This window comes from Dreissena polymorpha, chromosome 3, assembly GCF_020536995.1.
Source record: "Dreissena polymorpha isolate Duluth1 chromosome 3, UMN_Dpol_1.0, whole genome shotgun sequence".
NCBI lineage: Eukaryota > Metazoa > Mollusca > Bivalvia > Myida > Dreissenidae > Dreissena > Dreissena polymorpha.
Window position 1 is genome coordinate 89,837,319 of NC_068357.1, and position 20,426 is coordinate 89,857,744.

The following is a 20,426-nucleotide window of genomic DNA, read 5'->3' on the forward strand; positions in this document are numbered from 1 at the left end:
CCATTCTGCAAGGATTATAAATGTTAAATAATCTCCGAGATAATCCTGAATGATGCGGAATTTCCAAAACAACAGTTCATGAAGATTTTGAGTGAAAGAGTTCTTTCACAGATAGAAAGTACGAATTTATGCCGATCATATAATGATAGATTCGGAATCGTCTCAAAAATCACAAATTGTCAACAAAGAGATTGCCAAGCCAGATGCGACGCCGGCTGTTTACCGATAGTTTACTTAGTGACACACATTGCAACTTTCCAAAACAGGCGAACCTTTTCATAAAAAGGGGTATAAATCGTGTTCAGACGTACAAATATGAGTTCGCATTAGATGAACATTCTTATCTAAAAGCTCAAGAGAGTGTGAAACAATATAGTGACTAACCAGCGTATCCCACGCTGCTATGTTTTAGTACATGTTTGCACGATTTGTACTTATTCGGGCTCATTCCGAGTTCCATTAGGCTCATTCTATTTAGTTTAGTGGTGTTTATCACTATCTTTTCTACCCGACTGTGAGGATAACATGTAGATGCCAAAGACGCGTGTTGGCCAAGCTGCGTTCATTTCATCCCGAAAGGTCCGTAAAAGTATTACTTATTTTATATGCAACCCCTACGAAGGTAACTTAGTGAAAGACAGTGATATTATTAATCCGCCCATGAATTACATAATGACATCTGAAGTGTGAGGTTAAATATCTGTACTGTCGAGGACCATCGCTATTTAATTGTTTCTTCTGTGTTTCCTCATATTATATATTCATACTATAATATGCACTAATCATTTGTTTGATATCATTATCAATAATATTGTTTTGGTAAAAACATGCTGAAATAGTAAGAAAGTATACAGTTGTTATAGCCAACTTTACATATTGTGTAGATAAAGTCAATGTTTAGAAACGACATAGTTCTATTATAACAACGTCTGAAGTAACGAACACGACACTATACTATTTGCGTGAAAGTATACAGTGGTTACAAACGGTAACTGTAGTATCTTAAGTACTGAGGCAATCTACTTGAAAACATGACTCTATAAATCAATTCATTCAAAACTTATGTTGGTTACCTCCCATCAACTGAACGCATTTCAGTCAATGATTTAAACTCGTGCAATATGAAGAAGTTATTTCAACGTCTATACTTCTCTTGGCCATTTAGTGTTGGACTAGCTTCAAACATGTTTTGGGTCTTACTTCTCGATATGTAAGTTTAAGGCAGATGCGTTGAAATCTTTGGCGTCAGATGTTTGTGAAGAATCAAACCTATTAGGTAAAGTAAGAGAAGTTCTTACGTAGTGGTGGTCGATTTTTAAATTGCAATTCGTCGAAAACGTGATTCGAACCAGCCTAATCTTTTTCTTATGTATAACGTCGCTGACAATTCAAAATTTCATTGTTGTTACCTTCTTCTTCTGTGTAAAGGTTTAAATTGTGTGTAATTTTAACCATTAATTTTCTGTTGGTGCATTCCAAAACAACTAATTAATAATGGCATCCAAAATGATAAATAACGTCGTACGCTTTATTTCCAAATGAAACATTTCATTTTCAATATGCTTTTATCGTTCAGTATCTTTTTATCTTGTTTGTTGAATATTCGAGTCGCGTTCTGAAAAAAACTGAGCATAATGCATGTGCGTAAAGTGTCGTCCCAGATTAGCCTGTGCAGTCTGCGCAGACTCATCAGGGACGACACTTTGCGTTTTTATGACATTTTTCGTTTAAATGAAGTCTCTTCTTACTAAAAATCCAATTAAGGCGGAAAGTGTCGTCCCTGATTAGCCTGTGCGGACTGCACAGGCTAATCTGGGAGGACACTTTACGCACATGCATTATACCCAGTTTTCTCAGAACACGACTCGAATATTCTTAACTGCGCGTAAAACAATACCGACCCCATAACGAAACTACCGTTTCCCGACATTCCGTATGTTTTGTGTATTCAGTATTGCATTAAACATTGTTTCCGCAATCCATGACTTCAATAACCATTACAAATTAAATTTAAATTGCTTGTGTTTGTTAACTTGCTGTTCAAAGTGCAAAACTTGTTGAGTCGACTCCACCATGTGAGTGAATTGATATAGAATCATTTATATTTCAAATCCGTATCCAACTTACCTTTTGTTGATAATGATAATGAGAATCTGGTACTTGTAGAGCTGAATAAATGTATACATGCAGATTCTTATATGCCTTTATTGTGAAGTTGGTTAATTTTGTTTAAGTAATGTATTATTTAATCACACGACTTGATATAATATGCGTTCACGTTTATTTAACATGCAATCTTCAGCATGATGGAGATTCAACTTTCAACTGCTTTCATATCAAAGTGTTTCTATTCCCAGGCAATTAGAATGGTTTACCCGAGTAACAAACTAATTTATATTACATAAGAATAAATGCCTATTCAAACATATATATAAAGATTGTTTTCAAGAATAATATATTTTAGGGCAACATTGTATTTGGTTAATGGTATTTGTGATAGATACGTTTTAAAGACGTTGCACTATGAATAAACAATATGTGAAACCATGGAAAGAGTTATATAATTGCTCATTTAGCAAAAAAGCTAATATACTACAAAACAATTGGACTAACGTTTCGTCTAAAAAGATCTTATAAGAAATATTTAGGCCTCGTGGGTATCCGTTGCACTATTGCAGTTGCGTAATAAATATAACAAACTTAACCTACCGAACATAAACATTAAATGTGTAAGCGTTTATTTTGCAGTCATTTTACAATTTATTTTTATTTAAGAAATAATTCGTGTACGTTAAAGTTTGTTGTCGAATAACCCACGGCCGGAAGTTTAGATGCGTTGGGAATAAATCACGAGTGCAAAGTGCAAATAAACTCAATCATTATTTAATTTCTTCTTCAAAGTTATGCTTTGAAAACACGCATCGCACCATCTATGTTGAATGCGCAGGCTCCACTAACGATGCAGGCAGGTTACATCCTTCTTCTCTTCATCATTTATCAGATTAAGCCCGCTTCGATTACTATCCAATAATCTAAATGGCAAAGTTTACAGTTACTTGTTTACGCAAATAGGTTTTCTTCTGATTGTTAATAACCCATCTAAATGAAGTTCTTTTTGTATAAAGTTCTCTTACACATTTTAATTTCAAAAAACGTACATAATTGGTGTAACTTCGCTTTTTAGGTCTATTGAGACCGTACTTATCAGACCTTTAGCTTTATTTTAGCTTTTGTGTGCAAACACATAAACTCTCATAAAAATAATGTAGACATAATATACCGCAAAAAGAAACATTCTCTATAATATCGAACACTTGTATTTGTTCATGATTTCCTATCACAATAAAGTCATACAAATAAATAGACGTAATGTGTATTTCTTATACGGAATTCTCATTACGGAAGAGGCAAGATAGTGGCGGCAGTAGTGGCCTTTCAAACACTAGCGTTTAAACGTTTACAATTCACCACGGAATGTAAGATTGAGCCCCGCTCTGAAAAAGTGGGTCTAAATGCATATGCATAAAGTGTCGTCCCAGATTAGCCTCTGCAGCCCGCACAGGCTTAACGGGGACGGCAAGTCCCGCCTTAAGTGCATTTTCGCTAATAAGAGACAACCTTTAAACGAAAATCACCGTTTAAGCAGAAAACGACACTTGACGCCAATCCCGGTTTTCCCAGACTGAGACTCAATTATATACACATGTACATGCATAATACATGATAACATCATACAAGGATATAGATAATCCTCATAAGCAGAGCCAGATTGCTGCAGTAAAATTGAATCAAACAACACATGATGCTCAGTTTTTATTCTAACAACCCAATAACAATAATAGATAAATCATTATAAATATACATTGCAAAAAAAGTTACTAAAAAGCAACGACATGGCATTAAACTAGTCACGAATAAGAGCATTTTTGTTTTCCCCTTGATGTTTTTGTTATAAAAATCAGGTATTAATTGTTCTCATAGTATTCACGTACTTGGTGGTGGTGGGTGTATTTAACATTACAAGTTGTTACAAACAGACGGCTTTTATTGAATATTATGAAGCTATTCCAACAGGCATTATGTTTACAATTATAATTTCGAGAAGGTACCAGAATTCAACTTCAAGTTTACATTAAGTATTGAAATAAACAGATTACGTCAAGCACGATATTTGTTAAGATTTAAAATTTAAAAACTTGAGTGTCAATAAGTCAAAATACCATGGCGTGTTGTCCTCTAATTAATATACAATCTTGATTACATACGACTGATTCAAAATCAATGAGGCATTGTGCATATAAACAATGAAACCGTAGGAGATGGATCGATTGATAACATGATACGGTACACGCAATTCATCTATCTGGATACCTTTCAAGCCAAACCCTGGAGGAGTAGAAACTACATGCATGTCGTGCATTTCTATGTTGATCTGACTATGCCTTTTTACACTGACTTGACGTATATTTTGTTAAATCCTTGAAAACTCGTTTTTAATCGCATTAGTTTCCTCATATAAAAAGTAAACACACGTATGTGTTCGTTTAGCATATTTATGGATTTTACATTGATCAAACAGATTTCTGTTTCTAATATATCCATCGCATTCCAAAAAGACAGGTGGAACCTGATGATTCTTAAATAAATTAATACAGAATAACAATTCGTGACGTCAACAAAGGGTTTTGTTAACAACTTAGCCTAGTAGAATATCGATTACCGAGGAGGGTAATTCATCAGTACATTTATAAACATTCAATACATTCATTACCAAATAACAGTCGATCAACCTTATCCATCAATAATGTTATGAATTAAAAACGTACATTGCTTGTAAAGAAAAAGAATCGCGTCATCGATCCAACTGAAAATAATATCAGCGGATGGACATCTAAATCGATAATAAATTGGAAATACGACACTTGTCCGCTTGACGTAAGAAACAAGTTTTTTTCACAATTCGAAACTACCTCTTAGCCATAGCGTTAAACAAATTATAATGTGATGGAGATATTTCATCAAACATTCCATCCCTTGCCTCCCTTCCCGCCTATGTTTGATGAAGAAAAATCTGTCGGAAACTGTGGCTGAAGTTTAACTTGGGCATGATGAGATTTCTCCATCATGCCATTCATCCACGGTCTCGAGGGACCATAGTACCTCGGCCGGGTTTTGTTCTTCTGGTTACTTCTCTGTTCCAGCATAATAAGCCTCTCCTCCAGCCTCTGTAAGATCTGCTCGCTCATCTTTTGCTTTTCCTCAAGCACTTCTATTTGTCCTTTCTGTTGATCTTTTTCCTTTTGTAGCTCTTCAATCTGGTACTGTTGATCCTCATACTCTCTCAGTCCCTCCTCGTGAAGTTGCTCCAAACTAGCCAGTTTCAACTTCTGCTCTTCATTGTCTATTATTACCATTTGCAGTTTTTCTAATTGCATGTCGAGTTCACGCTCTTTTTCTTCCAATAAATGCTTTTGCTCGATAAGTTTCTCCTTAAGTTTGTCGAGCTCAGAAGACTTTTCGTCGAGTTGCGTCTGCTTTGTTTTCTCGTTGTCATTGAATTCCCTGAGCTTCTTGTTTTCTAACTGAAGCTGAATAATCTTCTGCTGGAAAGAGTTCAACTTCTCCACCAGACTTCTGTTAGTCTTCCTGAGCCTATCATTATCTTCTCGAATTTTTTTCAACTCCTCCTCGCTCGTTGCAACTACGGTTGTCGTCTGCGTATGAATTTTCGAAAACAAGTCAGCAATAGTTGGTGCGATTTTGACAAGTTCTTTCTCCAGCGTTACCATGTCGAGATTACCGCTTGTCGCATCGCTTGCTTTCTGCACTGCTGCATGGACTGCCTCGGCCGGTGTTCCTGGTCGATCTTCGTCCGTTTCGTCTGGGTGGTAAAGGTCGTCTGCTCTCCATGGCGCTCGCGCAGAAACCATGCGTTCGTTCCGGTCTCCAGATGGATTCTCAGCGCACGCACCAACGTTCAGGCTCATTGAACTTGTGGTACTCTGTAGTTTAATACATATTTACAATAACGTGGTTTAGCTCACCATGAGTTTAAATCAACTCAACATATTCACTTCTGATGAATATAAAAGTAACAATTCATAACAGTTCATAAAGGAGGCAATAACTGAATCAGAGAAAACGCGCGAATTCATTGATGAAAATTGACAAAATCATGCTTTCACAAGTAATGACACTAAATTATGAGATGCTTTTGTTGATAATGATGTTAATCATAATACCATGGAAGATAATACCAATGAGGGTTATGAAAAGGATTCTGTTAATAAGTATAATGGTAGGTCTGCTGCTTCAGCTGTAGTGCTATTACTGTTGTTGTTGTTGTTGTTGTTGTTGATGTTGATGATGATGATGAGGAGGAGGATTCTGTTAATAAGTATAATGGTAGGTCTGCTGCTTCAGCTGTAGTGCTATTACTGTTTTTGTTGTTGTTGTTGTTGATGTTGATGATGATGATGAGGAGGATGATGATGATGATGATGAGGATGAGGATGAAGAAGAAGAAAAAGAAGAAGAAGAAGAAGAAGATGATGATGATGATGATGATGATGATGATGATGATGATGATGATGATGATGATGATGATGATGATGATGATGATGATGATGGTGATGATGATGGTGGTGGTGGTGGTGGTGATGATGATGAGGAGGAGGAGGATGAAGATGAAGAAGAAGATGATGATGGTGATGATGATGGTGATTATGATGATATTGGTGGTGGTGGTGGTGGTGGTGGCAATGATGATGATGATGATGATGATGATGATGATGATGATGATGATGATGATGATGATGATGATGATGATGATGATGATGATGATGATAATGATGATAATGATGATGATGATGATGAAAAGTATGTGTATGACTATAATTTAGACATGATAAGAGTATACTCACTATTGATGACAGTGTCGTTGATTGTCTTGGGGATCCCATGTAAGAGACTCCTAAAAGACAACAAAACCAGAGTGGTCGAGAAATGTATTATTGTATTGGGTTGGTAAGCTGTATTTTAACATAAAATCTAAACAAATCGATGCAAACATTATGCGATAAAAATCTATATGGGTATGGCAATATAACATGAAGACACGCAGACAATTTAAATAAAAGTGTGTGCATTTGTAGAACCATGTTTATTAGCATCGAATTTCAATATTAGCACAACATCATGACATTTCCAAGATTATTGTGCCGGAAATTTAAAAGGATTTACATATTGACTGTTTCTTCTTCGATTCCACAACAATATATATTTACATACAAAATATACATACATAAAAACATATACATAACGCTCCTGACAGAGCAATGTTTTCCAAGTTGACATTTTCAAATACTGAATGCAATAAACATTTTTGTTAAAATATCCCTCAAAGGAACTACTCTTATTTTTGCATAAATATATTTTATATCATACACAAAACAGTTCCAGCGTATATTACTAATGAACTGTTTGGCAATACGGTATTTCGAACTCAAAGCTATGATAATAGGATTGGTCTGTGACTTTATGAAATTAAATGTCATCATTTATTAATACCTGCATGATCAGTAGTAAACAGACACAAAGAAATATATGATGCCGCTAACATAACACCAAGTTTGCTCGTTACTTAAGGAATAAATTTCAGTCTGTACCGTAAGGTTTGGGAATAGCTTTAGAAATCTAGCAAAAGTAATCGCAGTCTACTTTGTACGGTTGGCTGTAGCTTTAGTGATCTAGCGAAAGAAATCTTAGTGTGTGTCTTAAAGTTTGGCTGTTACATTAGAAAAGTAGCTACAGAGATCGGAGTCTGTGTCGTAAGGTTTGGCCATGGCTTCAGGAATCTAGCGAAATAAACATCAGTCCGCGTGTAGGGTTTCACCTTATCTTCAGGAATCTAGCGAAATAAATCTAGTCTGTATCGTAAATATTAAGGAATCTGGCGAAGGCAATGTCAGTATGTGCCGTACGGTTTGGTCGCAGTGCTTGGAATCTACAAAAATAAAAACTCATTATGCGCCGTTAGGTCGACGCTTTAGCAATCTACGATAAACAATTCAGGAAAAAAGTTCTTTCCAACAAACCTGAGTCGGGTGAGACAGAATGTTGAATGCTGAGTGCCTTGATGAGGGTCTCATATCTCGGGTTAGTTTTGCTTTCTCGGAGGATGTTGCAGAACGTCTGGTAGCACTTGGAGCCGCTCTATAATATAGAGTTTTCCGCATATGAACCTCATTATTTCAAAATTGAGCAGTCCCCGTAGGCTTATCAGGGACGACACTTTCCGCTTTTATGGATTTGTTTTGTTTAAAGGATGTCTCTTCTAAATGAAAATCCAGTTTAGGAGAAAAGTTTTGTACCCGATAAGCCTTTGCCGACCGAAACGACACTTTACGCACATGTATTAAGACTAGTTTTCGCAGAACGATGCATTTAATGATACTGAGTGAAAAGTTGAGAACGTGAAACGTGAGACTTTTTAAAATAATACAACGTTTAAATCCTTTAAAACAGCATGTGAAGTCACGAAAAATCCCGTTCACCGCTTTTCATTCAATTTTGCTTATATAATAACAGTGTGATCCAAAAAAGACAGAAACGACAGGCTATGTTCGAAGAGGTCCCGTATACTTTTGTATTCATTATGAACGAGAATTTGTATATAAAAAGTAACATGAACAGCATATATGTGGTTGTCAAACTCATTTCATCAATTAATTAAACACTGATGCTGCCCTCTTTTTTTCAAATGTCGCTGTTTGTTCGTTTGTTTCTTTTTTGTTGTTTTTTTTTTTTTTTTTTTAATCGCATATATGGGTAATGCACATAATTTCGCTTATCGTATTACTTAACCATTTTCAAGATGCAAATAAACAAACATACCTTCACAACTGTTTCCAAGAATCGTTGGCCTTTTGAATCCCTGTCGAGCGGAGCGGAGTTAAGGACAAAATCGCTTTGATGTGGGCTCCATACGCCGGCTTTTACGAGCTTGCCGACAAATTCCTCGATGTTAAGCTCCTGTTTGAGCAGTTCCCAGTTGTCGCGAATAGCGTGCTCGTCGTGTGGATTCATCTTAACAAACACGGGATCCTAGCCCATTTGAAACAGAAAAAGTCTTTTGAGGTGTTGTGTTTTTGTCACTTGAGAAATAAAGCGCATAGGCGATATGAAATCTCGAAAACAATCCGGAATGAAGAAGACATGTGGTATATAAACCTTGATGTTGAATTCCCTTAATGTATTTAACGGCACTAAAAGAAAAAAAACATTTATTTTATTTTGTCTTGGAAGAAATATTAAGAAATTAAACTGAATGTTAAGTCCCGTATTTTGTTTAGCACATGTGTTGATGAAAAGAACACCCGAAACACCAAAAGAGCCACTGATGTTTCATAAAAGGCATACTTAACCCAAATACTTTGCGGGTATACCAATATCCATCAATCTCTTTTGTTGCAATGCCAAACTTGAAGCAATGCCCCATTGAAACCATTCAAATTGTATTACATTGATTATTTCTTACAGCCTTTGATATCTTTTGGGTCTGTTAATGTAAAACAGCGGGCGATGGTCTTTTGTTTTTGACCGGTTATAATGACATAGATAAGTAGAGATCGTTTGCACAAATAATACCTACCTGACTGCAAGAGTTCTAGTATTATGTTGGAATCGGTTAGAGAAAAAAAGGGCGCTCCATGCAGCGATGGTTTTTACATAAATAATTGTTAAAGCTATTTATTCCAAGCAAAGACCGATTGAAAGATTAGAGATAACTAATTATTTTTGGCATTGACTCTAATCTTCTGCTTTTGCAATACTGTGCGTTATATTTTGAATGTTCACAATTTTACAACAGTATAAACACAGTGCACATTAGCAATTTATGAATACAAAATATATAGAAATTATCGTGAATAAAAACTATGCCATGACCAATTTTTTCAGATACGTGTAACCGTAGATTGTGCAACCTTATAGCGTTATGCAGTTTCGGGTGCTTTTTTTATGGCAAGAATGGCGAGATGTTGACAATCATCTACAGAAGTCAAGGTTAGGCGGACGTCAGCATTTGTTAGTGATTTTCAAATGTAATCTGTACATATGACAATGAAGGATTCTTGTTAAAACAGCAAAATAATAAACCTATATAATCATAAACATACAAAACATGTTAGTGTCTTTGATTATTAGTATCGGCCTTTTGGGACATATTCTTACAAATAACAAAAAGTGACGGTAGTTTTTACCGTTTATATTTGTATACGTGTTAAGCGTAAACATTGACTGCATGGCTTATAAATGAGCATTTTACTACTTTTTCTGTATTCTATCCCTCATTTAATCTTCCGTATGCAGTAATTTCAGTCGTTTTAACAGTATGCGTGCAGCTTTAAACTTATCGCAGAATGCCGATCCCACCACGGTGTACATTCGTGAGGTTGAATGTTAATGACTGTGTAGTCATACGCCAATATGATACCCAATCTCCACGCAGAGATTTGACTTGAACCAGCATAGCTGGATCAAATCACCTACCTTCATAACCAACGAGGTGGCGATATCCGAGCCACGTGGTACAATGATTTCCCGTTGTTATTAAAAAAAAAATAATATAGGCAATGTATTGTTTTATTATGAACCTAAACGTATACACTATTTTCAAAATAGAAAAAGATACTACTTTTCATAATAAAGCATATAATAAAAAAAATCCTACCAAATCTGGTAGGATTTTCGTGTGATGGTAGATATGGTATGTGAGAGCATGGAATGACAACTCTTAGTAGAGATTGTATGATACCCTGGCGCATTACTCAATACCGAATCACGAAAAAATAGTTCAGGTCACGTTGTACTGTGTAATGCGACCGCGCCACGGAGACGGTTTATTTATAAACTTGAATGAACGGTATTTTAAAATGACATTTTCACGTTTTGGTAAATGATAATATTGCAAAAAAATATTTCATATTTGCACATTTTCGTTGTGGTTATGATATATGCTCGGAAACAATAATATTGAACATTTACTCTGCTAAAACTATCCATTATATACATCTTTTGACGATTTAAAGGGACTGTCAACCACGAATGACGAAATAAGAAAAGTTATAAAATACCCTATTTTTTACAATTGTTAGTTTATATTGATTAAAATATCACGACTGGTGTATTACATTACTTAAAAAAAGTTTATATTTTCAGTATATTCGGTTATAAAATTTTGCGATGTGAAATCGAAAGTAAATCGCGAAAATAGGTGACATAACGATTTACACACTACAAATAACGCAAGTAGATTGATCATTTTAAATATAAAATATATAAAATTCACTACTAATGCACAATTTGCATTTCTGGGTTTACCACGTGTCGATGATGATCAATCTACTGGCGTTATTTATAGTTAACTGGTAGTTACCTGGTAGACATACCCAGTAAAATTTATTACCAAATATACTGAAAATATGAAAACTTAACAACTTTTTTTCAAGTAATGTAATACTTAGTATACCAGTCGTGATAATTTAATCAATATAAACTAATAATTGAAAAAAAAAACGGTATTTTACAACTTTTCTTTTCTTCGTCGTCGTGGTTGACAGTCCCTTTAAAAAAACGGAACATTACAAAGCGTTACAAACGCGAAACGATTAAATAATTTGGAGAGTTCTGTTTTTTATCGTTATATTATGTGACATTACGAGGATTGCTTATATACAGTATCGAATACACCTTTGCTACATGAGCACGGATTTCGTGCGGTTGCAGTGATAAACTTGTACACCAATAGTCAGTGGTTCGAGCCCAGTTAAGGATTACATTTTTCTTTTCTTAATTACATGTATATTATTGTTTTCACTGGAGCAATTTAGTTTCAATGATAACATTATTCAATTTAATTCATTTGATGAAAAAGTTCAATACATGCAAAAATATGTGAAAGGGTCCATATCTTGAATGGGCGCAAAAGTAGATAAAGGTTTTGGTAGGTGAAACTTGTTTTATACATGGACCTTGTATATTATTGCAATTTACTTCGAAGCGTCCATTCATTCCATTCAATTTCTGCTTACTTGGTACTACCCCGGTACTCTAGTCCCTCGCCGGTCTTCAACATATCATAATGCACAATTTTTAAGTCTCTGTTATCCGAGGTGTCCGTAATCGGGAAAGAAAAGTGCCTACAACATAATTCATACCCCATATTAAACATGCTATATTTGCGTTCACATTTCAATAATTGCTATCAAAATTGCAGTATTTAGGAACAGGTATTACTCTCCATGCTGCAATAGCAAACACATTGGTAAATATAGTCACAATAAAATTAAACGCATTTCAAGTAGAAGATAAAACTCAAATATCAGAGTACCCAATATGTTGAGTCTCCGACGTGCTCTTAATAGGGAATTAAAGTGTCTACAACATCAAACATACCACATATAAAACGTGTTCTATCTTCGTTCATATTTAATTGAGTACTCTCAAAATTCAGTATTTGATACACAGTAATTACTCTACATGCTGAAATAGCACACACTTAATTTCATGATTTCCAAGTAAATCATTATTTTGAAGTGTGTACTGATCATCAAATGTATGCTGTTTTCCGATTAAATTTATCATTTTGGGGCAAAAATCTACCATTCCTCCTTGAATTTTTTCTTCACAATACAAAAGGATATACCATTTATCAACCCCACCTTGTACCGTGTCGCAAACACGAAAATTAAGGATATAACTTTTTTTAATGAGGAACTTACCTTTTGCGCGTGACTTTTTTTTTCTTTTATCGGAGTGTCATTGTTATCGACGTATCCGTATGACCAGTTTGACGAATATCTAAACAAAAAAAATGTCTAAAACTTTGTATATAGGTCTTTACACGCCTTTGTTTCATTTAATTGGTGTTTCTCTAAACAATCAATACGTAGTCAGTTTGGTTTTACGTCACTCAAATGAGTAACGGGTTTTATCAAATGTGTCTTGTTCTGTGAAATTGGGCAAAATGCATGTGCGTTAAGTGTCGTCCCAGATTAGCCTGTGCAGTCCGCGCAAGCTAATCAGGGACGACACTTTCCGCTTTAATGGTATTTTTCGTTTAAAGGAAGTCCTTTTTTACCGAAAATCTAGTTTAAGCGGAAAGTGTCGTCCCTGAATAGCCTGTGCGGACTGCACAGGCTAATCTGGGACGACACTTTACGCACATGCATTATGCCCAGTTTTCTCAGAACGCGTCTCAAATAAAAGAAGCGTTCAGTCACATACAACTTAAAGAAACTACCGGTAAATCAATTAATCAATAACAAACAAAATGGCATCCGACCGTTAGCAGAACCCAGCCGATATCGAGATAAAATTTGCCATCATATCAAAATGGAACTTTATTTATTCACATAAAGAATAAACTAACAACGAACCGATGTGGTTTCTTTTATTTATTACGATTACACAAATTTATTTGAAGACAAAGGCTTAATACACCGATACGCGGTATCACCAGGATAAATACAAGAAAATTACGGTATTTTCCAGTGTCTCATTTCCTCGAAAGATTGATGTCATTACATTCTTGTGACGCAATATTCCAGGTACTTGACAAAGTATTTATTTGTGGAGTGTTATTGTTGGTTTAGGTCGCTGATATTACGCGCGAGATGTTTGGAGAGACAAAAATAAAAAAAATGTTTACGAATCTTACAGACTACTGATGTCACGATGTTTTTGTTCGTGGATGATATACAGCGTAAACAAATATCGACCGAAGTGGAGACTGTGAGAGTTGACAGTGGCATATCCAGCTGGAATTACAGAAAAGAAGAGCGGGCAATGAGGGTTGATATGGCTTACGTTTCGGAACGGTATGTGCAAACTTTAACCCATTTATGCCTAGTGGACTCTCCCATCCTTCTAAATTGTATTAATTTATTTCCAAAATTAGGGATGTCTAGTATATTTTTTTCTATATTTAAAATATTTCTGTCAGAAATTCCTTCAAGCAAACAGCACAGACCCTGATGAGACGCCGCATCATGTTAGAAAGAAGTTTGAATGTTTCCGTCCAAACCTGCATGAAGTATTATTATTCCAAAAAGAAGCGGCCTATTTTGATTCTCAACCTTGGTTGACTGATTTATATAAATATAAGCACATGCGTTCAAATGGAGACTTTAAATGTACAACATATGCATATAGTTGTTAGAAGACTATACTAAAGAGGCGTCACGTCAAATTAAAAAGCCAAACGGCATTCTATTTTTCCTCGCGCATTAACGTCTCTAAGGGCAACGTCAAATAGAAGTCGTTATTCGCCGTTTTGTTGTTCTTGCAACACGACGTGAAAATACGCACGTACAAACAAAGATTAATTGTAAAACATTTGAGACAATGTCACACGGTAAAATATGCATTGTTTTAAATAAGCTTTGTCATCTTCATATAATTATAGAAGATTTATTAACATCTTAATCATTAATGTATTATGTTTGAATTAAAACCAATAATTAATTTTGATCAAGTAATGATCAAATTAAAATGTAAAACACGTTTGCTGCGCTTCAGTATATGACATTTGACCATACGTCTTCATCACATACAAATTATGTTCTTCTTATGAGTGTTTATTTTAATGTATACATGTTACATTAAATTACCCGTTTTGCAGCAAAAAGAAAAACGTCTCAGCATTTGGAAAGACGTAATGGCAGAAAACCACGCTTATGCATGGACATGAATGAGCACGTGGCCACTAAAAACACGTGCATTGGTGACACGTGCGAAAAGAAAGAAACTCATAAAGATAACGGAGAACATAAAGGTAACTGTGGTGCTATATGGCATGATCTCTAAGATATATTTATAAATCACCTTATACAAAAATACTATTTTTTACAAATATCTCAGATATATACACACCAGTTATAACGTATTAAATGGAAATTGGATTACAACTTGAGATGAATAGACGTGTTTTAAAGAGTTGTAAATGCATTTATTTATATAAAAAATATATGTAAAAACTTACAGGAATTTCCGTATCGTGAGTTTAAACTTTGATAAGTGAAACGTATGTCATCACAAATTGGCCTACAATTACGTTCATGCACACTCTTTTTACATCAATCAAACTGAGATTTCAGAGCTAATGGACTGTAAATGAATGAATAAATGTACAAGCATTGTTTTTTATTTTTGGGACATGCTTAAATTACAGCTACCCCAACATCACCCCCCCCCCCCTCCTGCTGCTTCCCCGCCCCCCCCCCCCCCCCCTCAAAAAAAAGAAAAACAAATCAAATGTCGAAGCCCTCGATAAAAACTCACCACCAAGAGTAAAACAAGAAAACTTTAAAACTTTAACCTCTCGACATGCATAGAAAAACAATGTTACTTTTCGGTTTAAAAATCAGTCTTCATTGTTTAAATTATTAATAAATAAACTTCATAATTAATATGATTTTAAACACAGACTCCGGCTCGAAACTGCCCACAGTTGAGTCTTGCCCCGATGACAGCGCATCTAGCGGACCGTTGTCTCGTGAATGGCTGCAGAAACTTACAGCAGAAGACAAAAAATTACTAGCAAAAGTCCTTCAGGTCATTCGGTAAGTGTGAGAATTATGTACATAAGTTGGATTTAAAAGCAGTGAATTTGCAATACAAATATATAACCATTAAATGTTGTATAATGTTTAATATAAAAAGCCAGTAATTTATCTTTCAATTCTGCTAATGAAAATACGTACAGTTCTGATATAACACAATAACGAAAGGAAGCAATTACTACAAAAAAGGATTTGTGTATACCTCATAAACCCTCAGAAGGGCCAGTCAGACACAGAACTGTATCAGACAGTTTGTCAAACTGACAGACACGCATGCTTGTTTAATGTTATTTCTTTTAAATTTCTTCTCAAACATTTGTATGACAGCGCCCAAACGTTTGTCAGATATTGTAAAATGTATTTGACTTTCTGACACATTTGGCAGAGTCTGGTTTGATGAAATTATTTCTCGAAGCCAAACCTTTTATGTGCCAAAATCGAAACAAATTGGAAAAGAAACGTCTGTATGATACTGCTCTCTTTACTCTTTATAAATAACGACTTTTGTAAATACAGACATTGACGTTAGGAAAATGCATCAACACTTCGATTTGGTCAGATATTCTATCCAATTTTCAACTAAATGCGTTTGACTCTCGCTCTGGAATAACGGGGTATAATGCATGTGCGTTAAGTGTCGTCTCAAATAAGAATGTGCGTTCATACAAGCTAAGCAGGGACCACACTTTCCGCCTAATCTTGATTTTTTTTCCAAGAAGAGAATTCCATTATCCGAAAATATCATAACAGCGAAAAGTGTTGTCCCGGATAAGTCATTTTCCCGGTTTCTAATAGCGAGACTAATTTTCAGGGTAAATGCACAACGGACAAACCAAACTAAGACACATATTCACACTCTAATAATCCATTTCAACAGGACCCGGTTTTTGCCCCGCCGCCCCGCCTCTGTGATGTCGCGACCACCTCCACCGTCCCTGGCCGGCCTGAGGTCGAAATCCTGCTCAGCCTGTATCGGTAGGAGCTGTTGTTCTGAAATGTATAAGTCAACGTTTTACATACACATAAGGAGGACAGTGAACATAATTGATTATGTCTTCTTTTCATATTCCCAGCAATAAAGACCATCGAATTCTGAAAATATGCATGTCCCAAGCTATACATTGACCCTTATCCATAATCTTTTAAGCAGGATGGGACATACAACTTTTCACAGATTTTGGCATGTTTTGAAGTTTGTAATTAATTGCTTTATATTGATAAATGTAAACATTAAACTTTAAAAGCTCCAGTAAAATATCAAAAATAAAATTTAAAAAAGGAAAAAAAGTAGCCCACAGCAGGGCTCGAACCAGTGACCCCCGGAATCCTGAAGTAAAAACGCATTAGCCAACTGAGCTATCCTGTCAAGCATACATAAACTGCGTCTTTTATACGTTATATAAGCAATCATCGTAGTTTCACAAATTTAAACGACAACAACAGAACTCTCCAAATTATTCAATCGTTTCGCGTTGCAACGCTTTATAATTTTTAGGTTTTTAAATCGTCAAAAGATGCATATAATGGCTATATTAGACAATGGAAAATGTTCAGTAATACTATTTCCTCATAAATATCATAACTAAACCGAAAATTTGCGAATCTAAAACTGTGAAAAGATCCCTTTAAGAAGTGGATAAAGTACATTTTAGAGTAATATTTCCTATAAAGCCGTTCTTATAAAGTCGAAGTGGTAGGCCTGTAATTTCTAAGAAACTTGTACATCGAATTGTACTCGTTTTAGAACTTAAATTATATTCTTCCTATTAAGCTGAAAATGCGGTTTGACCCTTTTCGGCGTGCAATATTGTATATTCCTATAGCATGCACATACACTAATTGATTAAGAAAAGCAATACATATTTGTAACATTAGATACTGTGCACATGCAGGCCTTTATTAACAAGCACTGGATCTTTTGTGTAATTCTTTCGATATGCAAATGTTCCTTCTAAGAACAGAAACACAATTACAGATACAACTTACGATAAAGAAAACACTAATTTTATCATTATTGCAGATTAATGTACCGAACATGTATTTACACAAGTCATTGCTTTTTTAAAGATTACGAAACATTGGACCTAATAAAGTCCAAAAACAACAGAAAGGCTAGATCGGAGGTTTTATATAAGAGGAAACGTACAAGAAATAGATCCCGAAAACAAGAATTCGGTCTAAGAACATTAAAGTTTTCGGATAATAGTGGCAAAATTAAGGACAACCAAACTAAACAGAAACGAATGGACCACCGTGAAGTTATCGCAAAAAAGGATAACGCGATGCCAAAGAAGTCCAAATCAAAAGTGCCTTGCAAAGACCCGGCTATACCTACCAGATTACAAATTGGCCGTTGTTCCCCAGGGATGCCTATTCAATATGCGAAATCCGACATAGAAACACAACCAACGTCTGATGAAATATGTAGCTCTGGATCAAAGTGCTCAACTGAAGACGGGCAGCCAACAACACCAATCAGTGGCTACAGAACAGCACTGCCAATCCAGAAACCTCTTAAAGACGCATGTTCCACTAACTTTGATGCAAATGCAACAGATGTTTCGGCCCACGAAGGATGCGACATAGATCCGAAGTTGTCCGTTTCTTCACGGTTGGCAACACAATTCCAAAATAATCCTGCCAAAGAACTACATCCGTTCGAAAAAAAAGAGGTTTCCAGTTCAGAAGAAGTGTATTTGAAATTCCCAAGGAAATATTCAGAAGAGGAAAACCTAGCGAAACTGAAGGAAATCGCCTCCTTGCCGAAAGTTAGCATGGCAAACATTGTGGCATCAAATGAAACAGTACGACGAATTATTCGGAGCAACTCAGATCGATCCAGATCGATTCAAGACACAATCATTGCTGGTCAAAGAAGATCTGCCTCTTTGGCAGCTCGAGTGAAATGTGAGACAAACACTGACACAGATATCGGCGACAAAGGGTGTGATTGCAACAAGAAAAGCAAAAGCGCCGACGGGATTGAATTGATTGAAGGACCAAACACTGTGTCCGTGTCATCAAAGAGCAAATCGCCAAGACATGAATCGTTGACTGAAGTCACCACAGTGACTGAGATATCGACATCTCTGTGCTCCATCGATTCTGCATCTTGTGCCAGCGACTCGTTCACAACGTCTTCGCTTGAGGACACGAATGACACACCACCAATTTACCTACAAAAGAAATTCAGAAAAAAGGACAGGAAGAAAACCAAGTACCCAGAGAGCAAAAGTCATTCAGCCACAAAGAAGCGTGTCGATCACGATGGAGTCCTTATACAAAAGGGCAAAGCAGCTGATGTCTGTGGAAAACACAGTCGCACTACACCCTGTGCTGCATGTAGCCCATACGCCCAACCCCAATCTCTGGTTGATATTACTGACAGTGGTGGCGATAGAACAATCCGGCGTAAGGATAAGCCCAAATCTAGCAATAGATCAAAATCGAACAAGCTTGCATCTCACAGAAGAAGATCTAAATCTGCAAAATCTAAATCGCCTCTGAGTAGTAAACCGGCATTTATAAGTAGCGGATATGTGGGCAATCGGCGATGTTATTCGCCAGAGAAGTCAACAGAGAAAGTACCAGCAGCCCGGCATCGTGGACATTTTAAACATCTATCACCTACGGCTAAAACAAACGCATCACCCAAACGAGGATGCCCAAATAACACAGAAAACGAGTCCCATAAGTTGGAAAAGCCACCTCTCGCACCGACTCCTCCTCCGAAACCGCATCAGCGGAAACGATCGAACATAAGACTACATCAAACTAACAACGCAATGACCGGAGATGATAACGAAAAACCTATAATTCTGACAACGCGATCAGTTGAACTTCGTTACTTAGCTTCTCACATATCAGAGGTCGGCGGGGAAAATCTGAGCGCCGTAAAGTACAATCCAATGCCGCCAAAGTCAAGCCAATCAAAGAAAGCCGCATTAACAGCTGTAAACAAAGCCAGAAAGATCAGACACACAAATCAATGCAGAAAAGAAGAGGTTTCTCAGACCACGGACAAAACAATCGTTCTCCCAACTGTGGTCACCATTCCAAGCGTTCTCTCATCTGACGGTACCTCACCACGGTCTTACGTCACCTCCACTTGGTCGACTCATAGTCTCACAGCTCGATCGGTTGCCTCACACAACTCTGCGATCTTGGATTCGTAAGTAATATATTTCCATAGCTGAATTGTGTAATTATTTAATGCCCGTGGCGTATTGTAAATCGGATTTATATTACTTTCATTCAGTGGCGTGATGTGCAAGGCAAAAAATGAGAATGTAAATAAATACGTATGCAATAATCAATTTAATATAATTTAATTGTTTAGTACAAAATACGCATTTACCATGCAGTGATTATTCGCTTCGATACTGTTTAACATCGCCGCCTCATTATAGTAGTCAATGGTAATAAATCAACTTCATAAAGTTAGTCGTGTTGTCAATTTCAGAAACTGCGAGATCAAGAACCAGACAAGCGTCTCGATATCAAATTCGTGACTAGAAGTGATAATACTTAGAGACTTTTTATTATTTATTAAAACATGTGAAAGTAAATTATTGAGGCAAATAAATATCATTCATTATAAACTTACAAAGAGTTTAATTATTTACGACAATATAACGACAATGTTCCTTGTGTTCGGTTTTAGCAGACCTTGTATTATTACGTCTCGAGAATGCAAACTTAATAAAAGAAATAAAAAAACTGGCACTTAGTATACCTTACTGTACACAAAATAATATTTGATACAAAAGTGAATTGAAATACGAGATTTTAAACCGCATAATC

At 36.0% G+C, this 20,426-nt stretch overlaps 2 protein-coding genes across 3 annotated transcripts; one reads left to right on the forward strand and one right to left on the reverse strand.

Moving 5' to 3' along the window:
• Positions 1-3,807: 3,807 nt before the first annotated feature.
• On the reverse strand, positions 3,808-9,436 carry LOC127873639 (uncharacterized). The gene is made up of 4 exons (XM_052417527.1): positions 8,896-9,436; positions 8,097-8,214; positions 6,924-6,973; positions 3,808-6,002 (listed from the first exon to the last, which is right to left on the reverse strand). The coding sequence occupies exons 1-4, from the start codon at positions 9,085-9,087 to the stop codon at positions 5,019-5,021; spliced, it is 1,344 nt and encodes a 447-aa protein (XP_052273487.1). The 5' UTR covers positions 9,088-9,436; the 3' UTR covers positions 3,808-5,018.
• Positions 9,437-13,645: 4,209 nt separating this feature from the next.
• LOC127875219 (uncharacterized) lies at positions 13,646-20,224 on the forward strand. 2 transcript variants are annotated; one of them, XM_052420081.1, is made up of 6 exons: positions 13,646-13,880; positions 14,684-14,836; positions 15,488-15,623; positions 16,501-16,598; positions 17,691-19,794; positions 20,086-20,224. In XM_052420081.1, the coding sequence occupies exons 2-6, from the start codon at positions 14,743-14,745 to the stop codon at positions 20,132-20,134; spliced, it is 2,481 nt and encodes an 826-aa protein (XP_052276041.1). In that variant the 5' UTR covers positions 13,646-13,880; positions 14,684-14,742; the 3' UTR covers positions 20,135-20,224. The 2 variants fall into 2 exon arrangements, with proteins under 2 accessions (XP_052276041.1, XP_052276040.1); XM_052420080.1 differs by lacking the exon at positions 13,646-13,880 and adding an exon at positions 14,088-14,416.
• The last annotated feature ends 202 nt before the right edge of the window (positions 20,225-20,426 follow it).